Source organism: Dreissena polymorpha, chromosome 2, assembly GCF_020536995.1.
Source record: "Dreissena polymorpha isolate Duluth1 chromosome 2, UMN_Dpol_1.0, whole genome shotgun sequence".
In the NCBI taxonomy this organism is placed as follows: domain Eukaryota; kingdom Metazoa; phylum Mollusca; class Bivalvia; order Myida; family Dreissenidae; genus Dreissena; species Dreissena polymorpha.
In genome coordinates, this window is record NC_068356.1 from 129,338,514 (window position 1) to 129,361,672 (window position 23,159).

The 23,159-nt window shown below is 35.6% G+C and overlaps 1 protein-coding gene across 1 annotated transcript in view; it reads right to left on the reverse strand.

Moving 5' to 3' along the window:
* The window catches only part of LOC127870076 (uncharacterized), a 134,080-nt gene extending 111,657 nt beyond the window's left edge, over nt 1-22,423 (reverse strand). Inside the window, 22 exon segments of the mRNA XM_052412735.1 lie at nt 170-295; nt 1,064-1,252; nt 1,852-1,989; nt 2,447-2,575; nt 2,865-3,083; nt 3,426-3,740; nt 4,428-4,674; nt 5,725-5,946; nt 7,117-7,481; nt 8,368-8,514; nt 9,192-9,398; nt 11,148-11,308; nt 11,853-11,940; nt 12,386-12,547; nt 12,936-13,043; nt 13,404-13,502; nt 15,467-15,556; nt 16,340-16,414; nt 16,747-16,931; nt 17,746-17,811; nt 19,055-19,153; nt 22,284-22,423. Coding sequence (XP_052268695.1) covers nt 170-295; nt 1,064-1,252; nt 1,852-1,989; nt 2,447-2,575; nt 2,865-3,083; nt 3,426-3,740; nt 4,428-4,674; nt 5,725-5,946; nt 7,117-7,481; nt 8,368-8,514; nt 9,192-9,398; nt 11,148-11,308; nt 11,853-11,940; nt 12,386-12,547; nt 12,936-13,043; nt 13,404-13,502; nt 15,467-15,556; nt 16,340-16,414; nt 16,747-16,931; nt 17,746-17,811; nt 19,055-19,136 — 3,420 coding nt within the window. The 5' untranslated portion in view covers nt 19,137-19,153; nt 22,284-22,423.
* Between the last annotated feature and the right edge of the window lie 736 nt (nt 22,424-23,159).

Sequence of the window (23,159 nt, forward strand, 5' to 3'; positions counted from 1 at the left end):
ATCAAATCTCGATCGTTCACCTATTACAAGAATTATATAATTGAAGCCTTCAAAAACATATTTAATAATTTTAGGTGGGAAATGCCTTAAGAGATCAAACTGCAGTCTGCAGTACAGCTGAAATAAACCCTGTTTTTCTTCTCAAGCCTCAAATTACAATGTTACTTACAGTGTATGAAAGGTCATCATCAAGTGTGAGTGCTTGGCGCACACTAAGCAGTCCGCTGGTGGCATCCACGCTAAAGAAATAGGCTCCGATGTCAGAAAACGACAGAGAGTACCTCACTGGATCAGTCTACAAAACAGAAGTTTGTGGTACGTCACAGATTATTTTTTATCAAATGGTGGTTTGTCTGTCACATGAATTTATTGTTGAATAGTGACAATAAAAATTGATAAGTAGCATTGGATGTATGCTTATTAACCTTTTTTTTGTAAATTAAATCATATATTGAATTTTGGTAAATAGACTCAGTAAAGTGTAAAATACCAGATACTGGTGTAGTTATAATTCTGATGTTTTGTACAGTTTTTTTTAGTTTTTTATTTTATGATTATTTGTATGTACAAGCCTTACACACAATTGAGTAAGTCTTTAAAACAACAAGATCACCGCATAACGGGTGCCAACGCTCGGCTGCAGATGCAGTTTTGAATAAAAGAAAGATTTTCAGAAAATATTATTTATTTTTTTAGAGGTCACAGTGACCTGGACCTTTGACCTAGTGACCCCAAAAATGGGTGTGGCGTGTAGAACTCATCAAGGTGCACCTACATATGAAGTTTCAAAGTTGTAGGTGGAAGCACTTTGATTTAAGAGAGAAATGTCAAGGTTTTAGCACAACACAGATGGTGGACAACGAGCTGGCTATGACAATAACTCGGGTTTTCTCCGAAAAAAACAGCATAGTTTATAAAATGACATCTATGCATCAACTGAGGCATCAGCTTAGCAAAATTCCTTCTTAAAGTACTAAAAACTCAACCAATATCTAACAAGTACATGACAATAATTAATTACTTGTGGTTGTGTCACATTCAAGAAACAAACAAATAAACCTACATTTGAGTCGGAGTCGGTAGCTGTTACAGTGAGTACACTGCTGAACACCCCAAGGGTCTCATCCACCGTCTGGAAGTAGTTACCACTCTGGCTGAATATTGGGGGACCCTGGTTACGAACGATGTTCACTGTCAGTGTTTTAGTGTCCGTCCTTGGATTTACATCATTGTCTCTGGCTTGAATATTTAGCTGGAAAAGGGAGAATTTTTAATGTGTTATGCTTCAAACCTTCTAAACATTGTAGAAATGTTCATAAACATAAGTGTTTTTTTAATATGTTAAATTTGTTAAAACCTATTTGAGCTCTGCTTTAGGAAAACTGGCTTTAATACATGTGCTTAAGGTGTTGTCACAGATTACCCTTTGAGGTCTGCTAAGGCTTATAAGGAATGACACATTCCCCTTAAGACACCATTTTCGGTTTAAGAAATTTCCTTTAAAATAATTCCCTACAAGAGGTTTTCTAAGAACTATTTTTGCTGATTTGCACCTTCAGCCCGATTTTTTGTGTGACTATATCTTACCATTTTTGCCGCCATAGAATTCTAATAGACTGACACCATATCCACTAGTCACTGCAACCTCATGTCAACTGGTTAACATTTTATTGTCAGAGTGCCATTATAAAAACATTTAATTTAATTTTTTATTATCACAGACCAAAGCAATTAAGCAAAACTGCCAATTAAAACTGCCTCTTAAAAACTAAACAATTGAGACTTGCTATTCAGAAGATAAACAAAATATCATTAAGATTAAAATCAAAAACAAATCATTGTACACTGTACCGTATACTGGTTTGGTCTGGTTTGATCATCACGCAGAAAACCAACAAGGTAAATGCGACCATTCTCCGGATGGATACTGAACAGATTGGTTCCCGAATTTGGTGTAACGCTGATAATGCTGTATGTAATACCAAGACTCTGGAAAACCAAAGTAAAATTGTACTCTTAAAAGATTTCATGTAAATAGACTTTCTTTTAAAGTGCATAAATCTTAATAACACATTTTAAAATAAAAGCTGTCAAAAAGAACAACTACCCTGAGCAGTAAAAGAAACCATTAATTTTCAAATGACATGTATATACAAATGAGTGCAATACCCGAGATTATTGACACAAAACAAAAATAGTAATTAAGGTTTTAACAGGAATTATATACAATTTAGCACTATGGGCTTATTGGTTCTATAGAATAAAATTTGCATACATCTCCACTTAAGTCCCCAAAAATCAGGTTTGAAATTGTGGTTGTTGTTGACAAAGGATAAAAAGAAATACTTAATTACTCCAACAATACCAAAAACAGTTTGTAAAAAATCTTTGTCAATGCATGATCATGTTAATTATTTAAAATCACGTCTCCTCATATAAAACTCACCAGCTGATTGGTTGGATTGTCCAGGTCAGTTGCAGTCACCTGGGCGAGTGTAGAGCCAAGCGGTATTGTTTCCACAATGTTGATACTGGTAGAGGGCAAAGTCAGCACGGGCGAGAATTCATTAACATTCTGGAGTAGGAGTTCATTTAAGAAAATTTACAAACACAAATTTAAAGCAGATATAAAGGTGATGCATTTAATGATTTTCACAATTTCTTTACCACTATGTAATCAAAAAAATCCTTTTAAAAAAATCTTATAGAATTCTTTAACACAAAGGAAAGTTATTGCAATGCATTAATTTAACTCCACAACCTTAACACGTTTTGTGAATTTTTACAATTTGTTCAAACAACTCTTATTTTCAACACAGTTATAACACAAATTTTGCATAAGTTCCATAAAATGATTTGCGTACCAGAACAGTAATGAAGATGGATGCAGACGCGCCAGCAATATTGCTGTTCTGTCCGTCTTGAGTGGTGAGAAAGAGGTTATATGTCTGCCTCGTCTCAAAGTCCAGGGCACGACTCACTATGATATTAGCCACACCGTTAAAATTCTGTACGCTAAAGTCCTGGCTATTTGTCCCCGACAAGACGTATTGGATGTTTGATACACTGTCTCTGTCCAGAGCCTGTGAAGTGAATTTAGTTCACTTTCAAGAGCTGATTATAAATATATCACTGTACAATAGGAACAAAAACAAAACTAACATACATTTTTTCCAACACTAGTATACAAATAAAGGACAATAGACAGTATATAAAACTGTTATAAAAAACATCATTGGGAAGACCAAAATCATATTAGATACTAATTTGTGTCTGTTTGTTCTTTATTTTGTGCCAAAAGTGATAAAGCAATGACTCCCTTCAATTAAAGATCAGAAATGTTTAACCAAAAGTTTTATGCATAATTCAGAAACAGTTTCATAAAAGACAAAATGCCCATGTTAAAAAAAGCAATGATCACTTACTGTCACTCGAACAATAGTTGTCCCAATGGTTGCAGACTCTGCAACAGTAACAGTGACAGATGTCTCAACAAAGAGAGGCACATTATCTTGGATGTCAATCACTCGAATGCTGACTGAAGCAGTGCCGGTACGCGAGTCAGAGGCAGAGTCTACAGCCTCAACAATGAAAGCATACTGGCTCTGAGTTTCATAATCCAAGGAGCCAATCACTGAAATCTGGCCAGTGTTGGCATTTATGGTAAACCTGTTATTGATGTTTGGTAGCCTGTAGGTTATCTGGGAGTTTACTGTGCCAGCCTGGTCGTTGTCTGTGGCCTAAAAATGATTTTAAAAATCATACACAAAACAAGAGATGTGTTCGTCAGAAACACAATGCCCCCTATTGCGCCGCTTTGAAGCCATAAATTTGACCCTTGACCTTAAAGGATGACCTTGACCGTTCACCACTTAAAACATGCAGCTCCATGAGATACACATGCATGCCACATATTAAGTTGCTATCTTCAATATTAAAAAAGTTATTACCAAACTTTAACGAAGGTTAAAGTTTTAGGAAAGAAAAATACAATGATACTTGACCTTTGACCTTGAAGGATGACTTTGACCTTGACTCTTCACTCAAAATGTTTAGCTCCGTGATAAATACATGCATTTGGGACACACACAATGAATGAATGAATGACAGACAGGCCAAAAACAATATACCCCTGATCTTTCGATCCGGGGGCATAAAAATGTAATTATAACCCAAATACAAAATATCAATTACTACATATTGATAAATGTTTATTGATTGTTGCTTTAGTTCATTTTATGCTTTAATTAGTGAGGCGGTGAAGTGAAAATATTTTTTTCAGTAAATGGGCATCGCTCTCATGAAATATAACATTTTAAAACAGCATTTTAATAAAATATTTCAATGTTTTTTTTCCAAAACATATGTCAAAAAAGTAATAATCTCTTCAAATACACACATCAACGCCAGCTAAAACAACAACTTACTGTCACAGTGCCAACGATTGGGGAATTCTCATTCTCAGTAACGCTAAAAAGATAGGGTGCATTGGTGAAGAATGGGTTGTTATCATTGATGTCAGAGAGTGTAATACTCAGCGTCATTGTCGCAGATTGACCACTCGTGTCACCAGCTCTGACGATGTACACATATGAAGAACGTGTCTCTCTGTCAAGGACTTTAACTCCTGTGCTTACACCCTGTGAGCCAGACAGTCTTACTTGCACTTCTCCGCTGAAAAAGTTTTTAAAAATTTGGTTGAGACTGAAGTTTCAGTAAAATGACCATAACAGCAATTTTTTAATCTGAATCCATTGAATTCATCAGAAGGAAAAACTAGAATCAATGTATACAAACCTACTAGTATGACAACATGTTGATAATAGTGCATTCAAGCTAACTCCAATGCAAGAAAAATCGCTTTATTTTAATATGAGCCTCTTTATGCAAATATAGGTCTTAGCAATGTGCATCTAGAGAAGCTGGTCAGGAGCCACACTGCCCGCTAATGAGGCAACAAAATGGATGACGATACACATGCTAGTAAGGAGCTATGCTGGCCGCTAATGAGGCTACAAAATGGATGACGATACACATGCTAGTAAGGAGCTATGCTGGCCGCTAATGAGGCTACAAAATGGATGACGATACACATGCTAGTAAGAAGCTACACTGCCCGCTAATGAGGCTACAAAATGGATGACGATACACATGCTAGTAAGAAGCTATGCTGGCCGCTAATGAGGCTACAAAATGGATGACGATACACATGCTAGTAAGGAGCTACACTGCCCGTTAATGAGGCTACAAAATGGATGTTGATACACATGCTAGTAAGGAGCTACACTGCCCGCTAATGAGGCTACAAAATGGATGACGATACATATGCTAGTAAGGAGCTACACTGCCCGCTAATGAGGCTACAAAATGGATGTCGATACACATGCTAGTAAGGAGCTACACTGCCCGCTAATGAGGCTACAAAATGGATGACGATACACATGCTAGTAAGAAGCTATGCTAGCCGCTAATGAGGCTACAAAATGGATGTCGATACACATGCTAGTAAGAAACTATGCTGGCCGCTAATGAGGCTATAAAATGGATGTCGATACACATGCTAGTAAGAAACTATGCTGGCTGCTAATGAGGCTACAAAATGGAAGTCGAGACACATGCTAGTGAGAAACTATGCCGGCCAGAAATAAAATAAGGCTTATTTTCGCATAATATGAGTCATGTTATAGGAAAACATTTTAATTCCACACAGCATTAAAGACCAACCTGGTGGTGATTATGAAATCTGGGAATTGTTGCACTTGGTTGATCTGGGTCATAGAGTAGGAGAGCAACTGTTGGTCTTCATCAACGGCATTAGCCTGGTAGACCGATGCGCCTGACAACGAGCCTTCACTGACCACAATGTTTACCGTGGATGCAGGGAATTGTGGGGCAGACTGACCAACTACATCCGTCACCGTGACAATCAGGGCAGTCCTTGAGCTCCTGCAATTAAAACAGGGCATGCTGCGAAATTTGTCGTCTGCTAAAATGTTGTCTGCAGAATTTCTAAAATTAGCATTTTCTACGATTTTTTCAAACAATACTATCAGAATAGCAAACAGTTTGGATCCTGATAAGACACCACGTTTTGTGGCGTCTCATCTGGATCCAAACTGTTTGCAAAGGCCTTCAAAATTCGGTTCCAGCACTGAAAGAGTTAAAACAGGGTATATAATGAAATATGGGAAATCTTTAAAAAAAATGCTGCACTAAATATTTCAGAACACAATTAATATTTAAGAACACGTTAAGTTATAATTGAAAAGATTGTTGAATGTGTTTTCAAGCATTAGCAATTCTCCTTTTACCATAGATTCTTTCTGTACACACATGTAATTAGTTATTCATGTAAATAAATATTTACATTTATAAGGTAAAACAAAACATCATTATAAATGCATTCTTTTAAACATTCACAACAAAACATGAAAATACAAGGTAGATATTGATCTATAATTTAATAATTCAGAACCTGCTATAACCAATTTCAGTGGCTGTTATATTTAATAACAGAAAAGCAACAAAACAAGAGATGTGTTTGTAAGAAACACAATGCCCCGTGTGTGTTTCAGAGTTTATTTACAGGTCCTACTGGCCTCTTCACGAGGTTATGGTAGCCCGACCTGAAAAGATTTCTGTTCCATCGCCTTAACCACTCGGCCACGACAACTTCAATATTTTCAGCCGCCGAACTGTTCCGTTCGTGCCGGAACCCGGAATTGAACCGGAGGCCTTTAGATGATTGTTGCATAAACACCTTCAGTCTAATGCTCTCCCAACTGAGCTATTCCGGCTGTCCCTTATTATGCCGCTTTGAAATAAAATTTCAATATATCATTTGGCAGGTTTAGAGATCATCTCCCTTTCAAAAGCTTATTACTTCCCTTGGAGTGTATTTTTTTTACTTTTGACATTGAAGGATGACCTTGACCTTTCACCACTCAAAATGGGTAGCTTCATGAGATGTTGCTATCTTCAATATTGCAAAAGTTATGGCCAATGTTAAAGTTTTTGGACGGACACACAGACTGACAGACAGACAGACCGACGGACAGTTCAACTGCTATATGCCACCCTACCAGGGGCATAAATACAGCCACAACATTATCATACCTCTCCCCATCTGATGCCTGTATTGTCAACGTGTAAACCTTGGGACCCACAAATGTGCCATCAGCCTGCACAAGACCAGTGTTCTGGTTGATGGTGAACAAATTTGTTGCATTCTCGCTCACAGCAGCAATAGAGTACGTGATCTGTCGGAACTGGGAACTGATGTCAGCGTCCGTCGCAGAGACTGTAACAAGGTCACGGGGTCGGTTGTTGGTAAACTGGTTGAAGGTGTATGTGCCCTCTGGAAAGGTTGCCTGGTAAGCCTGGGTGGGGAACAATGGCGTGTTGTCGTTGACATCAATGACGTTGATTGTCAGGGTCAGAGTGGAGCTCCGGGGGTTGACTCCACTGTCCCGGATAACAACCTGCAAACAACATAATTTTATTTGATTTAAACCATTTTATGTTGCTTTGATTTTTTTAAAGCCTAAGGAGTATTGAAATAGCTCTAGATTCTTGTACTTATTGAATGATGATACATCTCTAGTCCCAAAGAGGGTTTGAACCGTGTACCTCCAGGTAGCCAGGCAGACATATTCACACAATTAAAGTTATTAGATGAACAGACTATCTATTTCTTAATCGTCCAATTTGTCAAAGTTATGAACATTAATTGATTGGATTATGCAATCATGTGGATTTGTTAAGCACTGAATTATACACTTTCAACTTTTCAACTGCATACTTAAGAAATATTAAAATTGACGGTCCACTTGTTATCTTTAAAACTGAATGACTGAACATTTTTATCTCAATTCTTCACCAAAAAAATTAATTGGAGATGTATATAGACTGAGGTTGCCAATTATAATGATTTTACAATTGTATCTGTTGCAAGTTTTTAAAGGTTAAGGAAAATATAATTGTGAAAATAAGTGTTAATGAAATGTTAAAAATTAGTCATCAAAAGAAATGTAAAGATTTGTCAAATATATGTATCCCAGAAAAAGCAAATTTTTGGAAAAACCCACTAATCTGCTGGTACAAATAAACATGACCCATTTATAATCCTTTCAAAATCACACATCGTATCAACCCTTATTATTTAAAGTAATCCATCATTGGTTGATATAATGGACCAGCGTTGTTTGTACCAGGGTGATTAGTGGGTTTTTCTAAACTCGTGCTTTTCCGGGATCAGTCTATTGTTAAAGATGAACATAGGTTTTTTAACATGATCGTCACTCCTAAATGCTAGGTAAAAAACCAGTCCCAAGCAGCAACTGCAAGTACTAACACTTTAACACCCACCTCAAGATTAAACGGGTTGATGGTGGTAGTCTCGAAATCTAGATTTGCACTAGCAAGCTGGATGAAACCATCCGAGGTTACACTGAACTGGCTTGGCTGGTTTGTAGAAATCTGGTAGCTGCTGAAACTCAACACTTCGTTGCTGAACTGAAAACACCGAAACACAACTGACTATCAATTTACAAACTGACATATGCTTCCATCATCCAGATGTTTTTGCCTTACAATGTCCTGGCCAGTAAGATAATAATGTCTTAAATACAAAATGAATGCAAGATGACATGTAATTAGATATTTTTTTAGTAATTGACCAATTATGTGTTCAAGCAAGAAAGCCCGATTTTAAATTCTTTTCCATTAATCTGTTCAGCGTTCATTTTAATATGTAAAAAGGAAACTTGTTTATTTATATCAAAATCTTTTATATCGTTAAACCGATCTTTTTAAAAGGTTCTAACACCAATATAATGTTCATAAGTCCATATTAAGAATTAATTTGCATTAGCACAATTAGTTTGCATTAGTATTTTTTGTCTTTTTAATTTCTACATAATTTTAACAAAAGTAATTGTTTTATCAAAAAATTTTTTTTTACATTTTGTGAACCAATAAACAACATCCATGTGACAGAACTTTCACAAAAAAGATAATTGACCCAGGTTTTAAAGAAATATTTAATAATTATAAAAATAAGGGTTGCTGAATCTACAGGAAGGAGGACACTATTTAAAAGAAGGATACATAATTATAATTCATGATACATCATTATACACATTAATAAAAGAACTTTCAGTAACATTGTTTTCTTTGTATTGTATGCTTACGAAGTCTTGGTCATTGATGCGCAGTTGTAAGAAATTTCCACTGAACGACTGCGTCCGAACAAAGTCGCCTGATCTGGCGTTTTCAGATATGGAGCCGAACGTTGTCCCAGACACAGGAGACAGAGTTGGTGCAAACTGGTTGGCCGTGGTGACAAAGACGTCAATATATGCATAGGACTGGTAGTTTGGAACAGTCGCTTCTCTGGCCTATGAAATAAGTATTAAGTGTTTAATATATTTTTTTAGTACAAATATAGAGGTATTTCGTAAAAGTTGCATACACAAGAAGTTACAAGAAATTCATTTTCACACACCTGTATACAAACTTACTTTAAAAATGTAAAAAATAAGAAATTGTATACAAACAAAGTTTATATCTGCATGTCCACTTATATAGAATACAAGAGATGTGTTCGTCAGAAACACAATGCCCCCTATTCTGCCGCTTTGAAATTAATTATTTTTTTTTTACCTTTGACCTTGAAGGAAGAACTTGACCTTGAACTTCCATCACTCAAAATGTGCAGCTTCATGAGATACACATGCATGCCAAATATCAAGTTTCTATCTTCAATAATGCAAAAGTTATGGCCAACGTTAAAGTTTTTTTTTTGGACGGACGGACAGACTGACATACACACTGACATACTGACTGATGGACAGTTCAACTGCTATATGCCACCCTACTGGGGCATAAAAAGCCAAAGATTGGCCAAGAAAATTGTGAAATTCTGCCCAGCTTTTGTTAAAGGATTAATTTTATTCATTCAAAACAACAAACATCTCCACATGCTAGTATTTTAAATCACAAAATTAAATGTGTTTTTTTAACAAAATGGTTTAACGGCTAAAACTTTGACATCCATAAGCGATGAGAATATTGAAAATTAATTTGAACAAGAGATGTATTTGTCAGAAACATTTCACCACTCAAAATGTGCAGCTCCATGAGTTACACATGCATGCCAAATATCGAGTTGCTATGTTCAATACTTCAAAAGTTATTGCAAAACTTTACTGTAAGGTTTAAGTTTTGGGACAGAATGACAGAATGACGGAATGACAGACAGACAGGCCAAAAACAATATGCCCCCGATCATTCGATCCGGGGACATAAAAAGTTATGAAAATGAATGTTTTTTATTTTTTGACCTTTGACCTTGAAGGATGACCTTGACCTTTCACCACTCAAAATGTGCAGCTCCACAAGAAGTAAGAGATTTAAATTGTTGACCTTTGACCTTGAAGGATGACCTTGACCTTGACATTTCACCACTCAAAATGTGCAGCTCCACGAGATACACATGCATGCCAAATATGAAGTTGCTGTGTTCAATATTAAAAGTTATAAAAATTTATTTTTTTTATATTTTGACCTTTGACCTTGAAGGTTGACCTTGACCTTTCACCACTCAAAATGTGCAGCTTCACGAGAAGTAAGAGATTGAATGGAGAAATGGAAATATTTATTTATTTTTTTGACCTTTGACCTTGATGGATGACCTTAACCTTGACCTTTCACCACTCAAAATGTGCAGCTCCACGAGATGCACATGCATGCCAAATATGAAGCTGCTGTGTTCAATATTAAAAAAGGTATGATAAAACTTTAACGAAGGTTAAAGTTTTAGGAAAGAAAAATACAATGATATTTGACCTTTGACCTTGAAGAATGACCTTGACCTTGACTTTTCACCACTCAAAATGAGCAGCTCCTTAAGATACACATGCATGGTAAATATCAAGTTGGTATGTTCAATATTGCAAAAGTTATCAAACTTTAACCAAGGTTTAAGTTTTGGACAGAATGACAGACAGACCGACAGACAGGACAAAAACAATATACTCCCAATCTATCGATCCGGTGGCATAAAAAGAATTCGATTTTTGGAAGCATCTTTAGCTATGAGCAGCAAACAAAGACTCCTTAAACTACAAACTAACAATCTCACTTACAACCACTGTAATGGTGATGGAGCCCTTTGTTGAAGCAAGGTTACTTCTGTCGATGATCCCATTCTGACTCACAACGGCTGTGTACACATTTCCCTGCGTTCCATCAAACACTTGTGTTGAAGGGCCCACACTGAATGAACCTTCGTAGCCCGATGGGTTAGCTGTCAGACAGAAGATGGGCCCATGTTTTTAATAATTGCAATTGTCAGCAATATGTTTGTTACAATCAACATACAAGCCACATCATGAAAAAAATGGATCTTATGCATATGCTGCCTGCGCAGTGGCTCAGGAGCTACACTGTCAACCATAAAGTCACATCAGGTTTCACGGTCTCATTGTTGACAGTGTTGGCACACACTGGTAAGAAGCTACTCTGACTGCATATGGGATAAGACCAATTTTGACATGACGCGGGTGTTTTGTTCTACAAGATGCAAAAAACATTATGACTATCCATTTAATTGCAGCACACATGAAACATAATTATTTATACTATATGAAAATATTTTTATTTAAATTATGGAATTTTTGTTTATACAGTCAAGATTAAACTGGATTGAAGTGACAACATATGAGAACAAACTGAAACCTTTTACATTCACAAAAGTGTAAATGCAAGACAAAAAGTTCAAAACCTATGAAGGAATGTCTGTAAAAACATAAAAGACTTAAAAGCCAACTAATATGGCCATAAAGACCTACTTCTGAAGATGGAGAACTCAATTGGGGCACCTAGGGTATCCTTGTCCCTGGCTCGAATATTGAATGGGCTTAAAATCAGGTTTCCAGTCTGAAAAACACAAAACACCCTTGTTTTAGAGTGGAGGATTAAGAACAGATGATTAAGAAGGGAGGATTAGATTAATTTTATTTAGCAGAGATGATTGAATGATTTTTCTCATATCAGATAAAAAATGTAAATCTGTAATAAAGAAATATTTAACCGTTACAATAGAAATAGTATAGAAGATAGAAAGGCACTTGTACAAACAATGTATAAATGTATTTATTATTCTGTAACTCATAATGCAACCTATAAAAAAACCACTAAAATATTTAATTCCTTATCTATAACAAACAACAAATAAAATATTTTCAGGTTACCAGACCAACTATAAAGCATCAGCCTCATGACGTTTTGATGAATTACAACAATATTAGCTATTTAAGAGATTTCATTTTGGTCAAGTAACAGACACAGCAAGTCATTGAACAAAAGGGAAAGCTGGACATACCTGGGATCCAGACACTATTGTGGCGCTATATTCGGCACCAACACAGAATCCTCGGGAATCCACCTGGCAGTTGTTGGAAATGAACGCTGCTGAATTGTCATTGCCGTCGTTCACACTGACGTTGAAAAAGGCAGATCTAGATCGAGGAATTGCTCCATTGTCCTGAAACGTGGACACAGCTATGATCAATTTGTGTAATTATAAGACAATAGGTCTGCAACAATATTTTAAGAAAATATAGCAATAAAGTAAACAAAGTGACCCATTTTTTACAGTTAAAAAAAATAAAATATTTTAAACCTTTTTATTTAAGCTCGATTGCATCAAAAGCCTTCTGGCTTTTTTAAACGCTCTCGAGTCCTTTTCCTGGGCCAAGAACCAGTACTTTGTGTCTTTTGAGGAGATCTAAAGAACACTACAACAGTGGGGATCGAACCCATGACCTCCCGGTTGCTAGGCGGACACCGTAACCATTACACCACGACAACCTTGTAAGTATTGATTGATTAAGCATAAGAAAGCTTCTAAGTCTGCATCAAACATAACCAACCTCTGCTTTAATGGTCAGAGAATAGAAGGATGTGGTCTCAAAGTCCAATTGTTCATTGAGAAAGATGCGTCCAGTAGCACTGTCAATGTTGAACTTGTTGATCCCATTCTGTAACATTTAAGACTTATTGCAAATTAAATTTTTATATTTATATATTGAAATAAGTAATGATTTGACACTGAACAAAGGTCAATATCTTTACAAAAACAAACTAACGATCATAAATTATTATTTATTTATTTTTTATTATAATGGTGTAAATAACTGAAAACATAGACCCAAATAAAAAGCATTCAATTTAAGTCAATTGACTTAAAAGGTCAATTTTGTTCCTTCGAAGCCATGATAAGTTAAAATTATTATCGGTTACATTTAATAATTTGTCAAAAGTTACAAATGTCTATTGAAAAGTAAATTATCCAAACTCAATGTGCAGGCTTATTGATATTTAATTTAATTTGTGCATACCCCACTGGTGATGGAATATGTGACCCTTCCATTTCCACTGCTCACAAGGTCTTTGTCATTGGCTGTTACAGTGTAAATGGTCAATCCAGGATAGGTCAACTGAAAAAGAAACAACTCATAATCACAGGAACAAATCCAAACATATTCCAAATATAACAAGAGCACCGCCTTGCGGGTGCAGACCGCTCATCTATTTTCTTTTTAAAGGTGAAGGGACTCTCATTTTCAATCACAAAGGAGGGAGGGGTGGAGTGAAGAGCGGTGCATTGTGTGGGGGTGTGGACATTTATTACATTTTCTTCCAAAAATGCGAAAAAAAGGAAAAAAAAATCGGGGGGGGGGGGGGGGGGGGGGGGGGGGGGGGGGGGGGTGGGGGGGGATTCTTGGGTGCGATGGTTGGACGGTATTTCAAACATAAAATAATAAAAATAAATATTTGTGTTTTTTAACCGTTTCATAAAAAAAAAATTGGGGGGGGGGGGGGTGAGGTGGGGGAGTATAGTGTGAGGGTGTGGTGGTAATTTGTGAGATGATCTTAAAAAAAAAAAAAAAAAAAAAAATAGGGGGGGGGGGGGGGATTCAAGTGGGGGGAGGGGGGGTGGGGGGGGGGATTATTGGGTGCGATGGTTGGACGGTATTTCAAACATAAAATAATCAAAATAAATAGTTTTGTTTTTTAACCGTTTAAAAAAAAAATTGGGGAGGGGGTGGGGTGGGGGGGGTATAGTGTGAGGGTGTGGTGGTCATTTGTGAGATGATCTTAAAAAAAAAAAAAAAATAAAAAAAAAAAAAATAGTGGTGGGGGGGGGTTGGGGGGGGGCATGGGCGATGGTTTGGGTGGAGTCTATTGTGGTATGTCAGGTAAGAGTAGTTTTGTCAAAGTATCAATCAAATCTAATCATAAATAAAGAAGTTATGGCAATTTTAGAGAAATTTAATAATTTGACCTTGAGAGTCAAGGTCATTCAAAGGTCAAGGTAAAATTCAACTTGCCAGGTACAGTAACCTCATGATAGCATGAAAGTATTTGAAGTTTGAAAGCAATAGCCTTGATACTGTAGAAGTAAAGTGGATCGAAACACAAAATTTAACCATATATTCAAAGTTACTAAGTCAAAAAAGGGCCATAATTCCGTAAAAATGACATCCAGAGTTATGCAACTTGTCCTTTTACTGTACCCTTATGATAGTTTGCGAGTGTTCCAAGTATGAAAGCAATATCTATGATACTTTAGGGGTAAAGTGGACCAAAACACAAAACTTAACCAAACTTTCAATTTTCTAAGTATAAAGGGCCCATAATTCCGTCCAAATGCCAGTCAGAGTTACATAACTTTGCCTGCACAGTCCCCTTACGGTAGTTAGTAAGTGTTGCAAGTATGAAAGCAATAGCTTTGATACTTAAGGAATAAAATGGACCTTAACACAAAACTTAATCAAAATTTTCAATTTTCTAAGTATAAAAAGGGCACATAATTCTGTCAAAATGCATGCCAGAGTTATCTAACTTTGCCTGCCCAGTCCCCTCATGATAGTAAGTAAGTGTACCAAGTTTGAATGCAATAGCATTGATACTTTCTGAAAAAAGTGGACCTAAACGCAAAACTTAACCAAAATTTTCAATTTTCTAAGTATAAAAAGGGCACATAATTCAGTCAAAATGCACGCCAGAGTTATCTAACTTTGCCTGCCCAGTCCCCTCATGATAGTAAGTAAGTGTACCAAGTTTGAATGCAATAGCATTGATACTTTCTGAGAAAAGTGGACCTAAACGCAAAACTTAACCGGACGCCGACGCCGACGCCAAGGTGATGACAATAGCTCATAATTTTTTTTCAAAAAATAGATGAGCTAAAATCATAAATTTAAAAAAGGCAAGATAAGAAACAATTAACAGATAAATCATTTATCTGAGTATTTTTTATTGATTAACCACTCAAAACCAACTGAGAAAACTTGTGCTGTTTTTTAAACACATTTCAGTAAAACCTACATGTACAAAAGTGCACTACAAAAGAATTTATGAAAAGATCTTAAAGAAGTACTCAAGTACCCATTATTACCTCATTTACTTGCTGGACTGTGGGTAGATTGAGGAGGACTGGATCATTGTCGTTCACATCTGTCAGAGTGATCACCAGGGTATACTGAGTCTGTAAGTACACAGTATTTACTTTAATACTTAAACATCATTGACTGAGCTTTTAATGCATTGGTTGATGCTGTCAATTTTTGGCTTTTATTTTTTTAGTTTAAGATACAATTGTTTCAACAAGAGCATCACATAACGGGTGCCAAGGCTCGGCTGCGGGTGCAGATTTGATTAAATGAAAGCTTGTCAGATTATTTTTTTAGAGGTCACGGTGACCATGACCTTTGACCTAGTGACCCAAAAATGGGTGTGGTGTGTAGAACTCATCAAGGTGCAGTTACATATGAAGTTTCAAAGTTGTAGGTGGAAGCCCTTTGATTTTAGAGCAAAATGTCAAGGTTTTAGCACGATGCGGGCGGACGACACGACGAGCTGGCTATGACAATACCTCTCCGAAAACAAACGAGCTTAAAATCACTGGCTCAAACTGCTGTACCGTTTCTTTAAATGCACATTGACATCTAAAAGTTCCTTGTTGATCCTATAAACTGTGTTTGTATATATTGCAATTATGTATAATTTTCATTGCATATAAAATTGCATTAAATATTGTAGTTTTGTGTTTTAAATAGGCCCTCAGTTGTATTCCCATAAGGAGCAAAAACATGTTCAATATGATTGACCAAGTCATCTACGTTTGTCATGATTAATATTAATTAAATTGTTACATGATTGGCAATATATTCAGTATTTAGTCTTATTGCACATAACTTAAAACTTACATATCATTACATAAATTTGTAATGGGGATACTCTAATAGAATGTTCTCACAAAATGTCATACCGGGTTTCCCTGAAACGTGCAAGTGAGACCATATGTAACAGAGTTCCTTGGTGGAGGAATTCCATCTGCACCCCCCTGAAATCATCCATAAAGGTGCATTTTCCAGAAATGAGCATTTAATACAACAGCATGTAGAAATTGGAACTACACCTTTCCATTAGGTTGTAGTGCTTACACATGGCTAAAGTTGAGTTCTAATATAGGATCCCAATTTCATAATTAGATATCAATCATATTCAGCAAATTTACTAATTCTAAAATATCAAGCCTAACTTTAGTTTGTTTATTATTTAAGGCTTGTAAAATGATTTCTTCTTTTATTTCACATTAAGTTCCGATTAACGATACAAATTCAAAACATCTATCAATGTTACTGAAAATGGATCAATTACAAAAAAGTATCATACATCTCTGTCCAGTGCATTAGTCAGCCTAATGTAAATGCCAACATTGTTGACACTTTCCAAGGTGAAGTACTGGTTCGGATTGAGGTCAGAAGTGCCTTGTGTCAGGCTCACGGTTAACCCACTCTGAATAAAGTCTCCATTCAGTGGCAGTCTGGCACGATAATCATTGAGATTGAAATTTGGATCTGAAACAAAATCATTGATTGGTTGTATGTTCCGAAAACATGTTGATAATATACATTCATACCTTTTCAGCATTTGGTGAACGACTGAACATTATATATTTTTACACTTAATACTTATATTAAAGACAATACTGAACACCGGTAAAAAGCTTTTAAATGCAATGAAGACATACGAAATTGTTATCGTTCTGTTTTGTGGGAGTGTTTTTCATTAGACTACCTAAAAAAAAAAATTTCTTAATACTCTCACGTGTTTTTAAGTGTCTTGCTCAAATAACCCTTTAAATATAGTGATTTGCAGCTGTGAGATGTATTAAAGTGATTTTTGCAAAATGGAAAAATAGTGGTACTGTGCCAATTGTGAAAAATTAGCGAAAAAACATAATTTTTCACAATTGGCACATTATCACTATTACAATATCAGTAATTGGGAAAATGTGTAAGCAAGTGCTCAAGATTGGGCATTATGGGTGTGATTTAATGCTTGATTATTTATTGCAAAAACACATTTTTAGTAATTGTTTTACATGACTTTTTTCTTAAATGTTCAGTTTTCAACATTTTCAGTGGTCATTTTATATGTTCACATCAGATAATCCGTATTGGAACGAATTAACGCAACTTACCTTCCTTTAGGAAAGTGTTTCAACTTCAATTGGAAATTATTTTAACTTCAATTGGGAATTGTTTCCACTTCAAATGGAAATTACTTCAACTTCAATTGGGAATTGTGTAATTTTTCCACAAAGGGGAAAGTACCTCTAACGGGTACTAAATATAGAGGGGGAAAAAACGCTGAACCCAAAAAACTTACTGAAATCTGTCTCCAGGACGGCAACATTTAAAGTGTTTCCAAATTGATTGTCATTTCTTGTACACGCTGGAAAACATAAATCACATGCATATCGTTGATAATTTTTTTACAGATAACTATAACGACTTGCATTCACTCCAAAAAAAACAACGCTTAGATTGTTGTCACATACTTCCAAAAGTAAATGTCTAAATCGTTGGCAAGGGAAACAACTCAATAAATATAAGGTCACAAACCACTAAACAGAACTGCTACTTTATTGTGAACTAACAAACTCTACCAGTCGCTAAAATATATTTTACATTAGAAATTGTCCTAAAAAAGTACATGTAAAATAAAGGTAACCATCAATATAATCAAAACTTTCTTATAATAACACGAATGTGTTCATAGGGTTAAGATGATGAAATAAATGTTATAGGTTTTAGCACGGAGCGTATCTCATCTACAGTCCGTGGTTTTAGTTTTAGGTACTGCCAGTTGACAATGCCAATTTAATGTTCCACCAAAAGCGTCGACTTTACTAATTAAAAAAAATCACGATTTTCTGTCATAAATGCCTTTTATTTGCAAATGAACACTCTAGCAATAGATGTGTTTGTCAGAAACACAATGCCCCCTACTGTGCCGCTTTGATTTTTTTTTATTATATCCCTTTAAAAATATTACTTCCCTTGTGAAAATGATCTGTACCTACCAAATGATATAAAATAGAAATTATCTCCCTTAAAAGCTTGTTACTTCCCTTGGAGTTTGTTTTTTTACTTTTTAACTTGAAGGATGAACTTGACCTTGATCATTGACCACTCAAAATGTGCAGCTCCATGAGATACACATGCATGCCAAAGATCAAGTTGCTATCTTCAATATTGCAAAAGTTATGGCCAATGTTAACGTTTTCGGACAGACTCACAGACTGACAGACAGACGGACTGACAGTTCAACTGCTATAAGCCACCCTACCGGGGGCATAAAAAGCTTGGTTGGGGTGAACAAAATTAGCCGGATGAAGTTACACCAATCTCAGCGCGTATTTATTGCATACCGGGTACTTAATACCATTGAAGGGCAATATACAAATAAGATCTATATAATCCAGATTGTTTAAAGCAGTTTACAGTCTTGTTGATATATGCATTGTGCACAATCATTAAAAATAGACTGCATGCTGAGATTTGAACTTCGCAAAATGTCATCATGAAAAGACGAACTCAAATACAGGTCACATAGCTGGGTCGTAATGACAGGATTTTTTAGCACAGTTTAATCAAACTCATTAAGATAGTACCATTGTGAAATCGTTACTTACGGTTCTGTGCTAGTGATAACGTCACCAACACGAGAACGAGGAACGCTGTGGTAGAACCCAGCGACTCGCCTAACCTCCCCATCCTCTTCGGCTATACGTCTATAATAAATAGATATATTAATATAACTGCAAAAAAGATTTTACGACTTTAGTATTAACTTTTAAATAGATTTTTTTTGCAATACGCTCGACAAATGATGTAATGATTATAAGTATGAATCGAAGTAAAAGTACAACATAACGCATTTACGCACATGCATCAAAATACAATATTGTTAATGTAGGATTTGAAGGAAGATAGCCCATGAAAGGTTTATTATTTGTTTTAATTGTTCTTTAAAGCCGAAGCATACTGAAAAGGGGCTTTTCAATGCTTGTTTCTCGTATGTAAGTTTATATAAAAACAAATCACACGCAAGATAGAATGACATTGTACTCAAATACAACTTATTGCGACCAACATTTGACAGGATGATATTGGTCAATTATAAGCGCACCGTCTTCAGCCCTTTTACTTAATACTTTTAGGTGCATACTCGTTATTCATTTAACTACATGTCCCGTGCCAGTCAGTGCGTCTTTACTCGAAGATCTACCACATCATAAATATTTTTTGACAATTCTACCTTCTTCCCACGCTTGTTTGCATGGTTGAGTTTAAATATCTAAATTAAACTAATGATCATCGTTTCATTGCATTCACACATACCCTGTAACAGGACTCCGAATCGGGGACACAACTAAATCGTCCGACGCTAATTCATTGTACAATTCAATACGAACACCTTACAAATTCGCGAAATGCTTTCCGATATAATTGCTTAAAATTGTTCATAGTGTTTAATTTTTTTCCACTTTCAAAAAACTGCCGTGGCTATTAATATGGCGTACAATTGCTTGAGCGCAATTGAAAGCTCTGCTGGAGCGATAAAGACGAGGTTGCTTTTCTTTTTTTCTTTTTTTTTACTTTATAAACATCATTGTTTAATTTGATCCCTATCACAACTTTTAATAAATAAAAAAACATTAAAAAATGTTTTGCATGTGACTCAGTTTGGAACAAATGGCTTTTCAGTATAAAATGTGCAAACATTCTAAAGCAAAATACACAAACATGATAGCCAATGTTTGGATATAACCATGCAAAATAATAAATATTAATAAACCCAATTCGATTGTTTTACTTATAATCACAATTTCGGGATTTATAGACGCCAACTTTTGAATTTCTTTCAAGCAAAAGCAACAGATTAAAGGTCATTATATACATTTTATAACTCGTTGACTGCATGACTGAACCCGTTCATGTTCATACAACTATTTTATGGCGTGTTTTAACAATATGATAAATTCACGAGTTCATTTTAAAGTAATCTTAGCTTCGTTGTATACATATAACTGGTTAATAATGTATACCGGTATGCCTACCATACTAAACGTCTCTCACTAAAGAGCATGCGACTATTATTTGCATTACCACTTATTATATTATCTAGATCGAGTTTTTAAGAAAAAAATGCGTTTTGGGGGAAAATAGGAAGAAAAAACGTACAAAATCTCGTCTTGAGCATCTCAGATCCCAACAATCTGTGCTGAAATAACTCGTAAACATGTTTTGATTAGGCAATACGATTCCACTGAGAAAATCAATACTTGATGAGTCGCTGATGGCATTAATGTTCCAAATACTAACAAACCATTTGGGGTCATGAGACGATATATAGATTTACCAAATCGAGGACTTTGCGTTTTTTTAAATATTTTTTTTTAAACTAGTAAAAAATATGAAGATTTTTTTAATCGGAACATTTATATGGGAAACTTATTTTTTGGTGTAACGTTTATGAAGTAAAGACTAGTGCTACCGTTTATATTTGGTGAAGCTGTTACTCAAGATATAATGAACACCACGATCGTTTAAGTCTATGGAGCTAATGCAACTAAATCCTATAAAGGAATGTGTTTTCAGTGAATAATTTGCAGTAATGCTAATTGTGTGTAAATGACGCATGTATTAAATTGAAGTAGCCCTAATCACATTTTTGGCTAGATGATTTATTTTTCTGACATCTTCACAATCCACACCTCAAATCAAATATTTGTTCAGCATCTTAAAAGTTAAATGCAAGGAATACAGGAACCCATAGATATAACAATTATGGTTAAAACAGAAACGAGTTACAACGGTATTAATTACTATAACGAACAGTTATGAAACATTCCAAATTAACTAAACCGTAGTTTACACACGCATATTAGCCAAGCATGAACATCACGAATCATGTACATTATCTTCATCTTTGCAATCTTACACGACTGGTAATTTAATAATTATTTGTTGAGCGGATCAATTTGACTTTCAATGTAGGTTTCCGCTTTTTCTAAACTCAAATACCATGCAAATGTCCTTATTTTCCATTTAATCAATTTTATTAAGTTTAACGGCGTTGTATTTACTCAAGTTTATTATAATAAATGATGTGTACAGAACGCAAATAATAGCTATAATACGAACTGGACATTCCAACGGTAACATTTTCAACCCACGAAGTTCCGTTGGATGTGAAATAATTGATTTTTCGCCAAACCCGTTTTGGTAGGAAAATGAGAACATATCTTTTAATATAAACGGGTGCATGCTTCAATGTGTCGTGGCCTATCAATGTTTTTCTTTCAGTCGAATGATTTGTTATTAACATTGAACAAACATCCATCCAAAAACTTCATGGCGCCAAAACAGTTACAAAAGCTTGCGATGCTCGTGCATGATTTATATGTCGTATTTACAATTGAGCGCTTCATCAAATACAAATTAGGATATAGAAAAGTTCGGAGTATTTAATTGGTAGTTTTAATAACCATACAGTAACACAAAGGCGAAGTATTTCTTGTCATATCATTATGAGCAGCAAACACTAGACAATTTTAGTCAGTTAAATTTATAACGAAATGTATTTCAAAATAACGTTGGTAAATTGCTGGCCAAAAAAACGTTATATTTGCAAATGTAATGTGTCTATTGTTTGTCAAACATTTGTTCCATTGCATACACCATTATATATCAAATCGATTGACCAGGGCACGTTTTAATGCCTCAATCCATAAATACAGAGAGACTAATGATCAATATTTCATTCCAATATTCAATACATCATTGCACTATAAAACTTAATATTCGTCAAGGCTACTAATGCCGATAATAAGGCAATAAATAACAAACTCTGCCTACCTCTCCAACCCTTGATTCCTATGTCCGCCACGCGTTTCGAAATTGGTATCCTGTTGGAATAAATTAACGACGTCCTTCTCCTTCGGCGTTCTCCACGCCTATGAATTTCTACTAAAATGATCGTCTGATTTATATAGAAGGAAACATCGCACCCGAAAGTCGCGAAGCATTCAGGCTTGACAGGTCAATGTAATAGCGAAAAGCCGCTAAACCGGTTTTAGACCCAATATAAATGGCGTACTCGCTGGTAAAACTAATTTTAGTTTAAGTTTAGTGTATTATTAATAATCCTTACTTGTCATTCATGTGTGTGTACACAACAGTGACTTTGACAATAGCTCGTCCGCAAATTGGGATTAAACGTGAGGTGAACCGTGTTAAAGAACTTTTTATTCGAGATATTCCGACCTGACCAGTTTACACAGTCCTGTCAAACGAATGGCCTTCTAAAAGCTATCGTGTATACTGGAATTCTTTTATTTAATGGACAACACTGTAAGACCTGTAAAGTTGTGTTGTTTGGCACCCGCTTAATAGAGAGGTGAGGGGCATATAGAGTTCTTTTTGCTCGCCCGTCATAACATCCAGCATTGCGTCGGATTTTTTTGTAGCGCGACTCTAACGGTATTGCTTCTAGAGCAAAACCGTCTAGTTTCTCAACTACATTAATTCACACATTGACATTAAATTTGAATAGGATTTTAAGTGGAATAATTTTCAAAGCATCCCTAAGCCGCAGTCCAATACAGATGCCGGTTCATCACAGATGTTATACGGCATGTGAAACGTATAACCGTCGTGTAGCTCCGTGTCGATTCATGAAGGTCCTGGACTGTCAGGGAGCATCCTTGGGTTTCTGGGAGGCAAACACGTCAC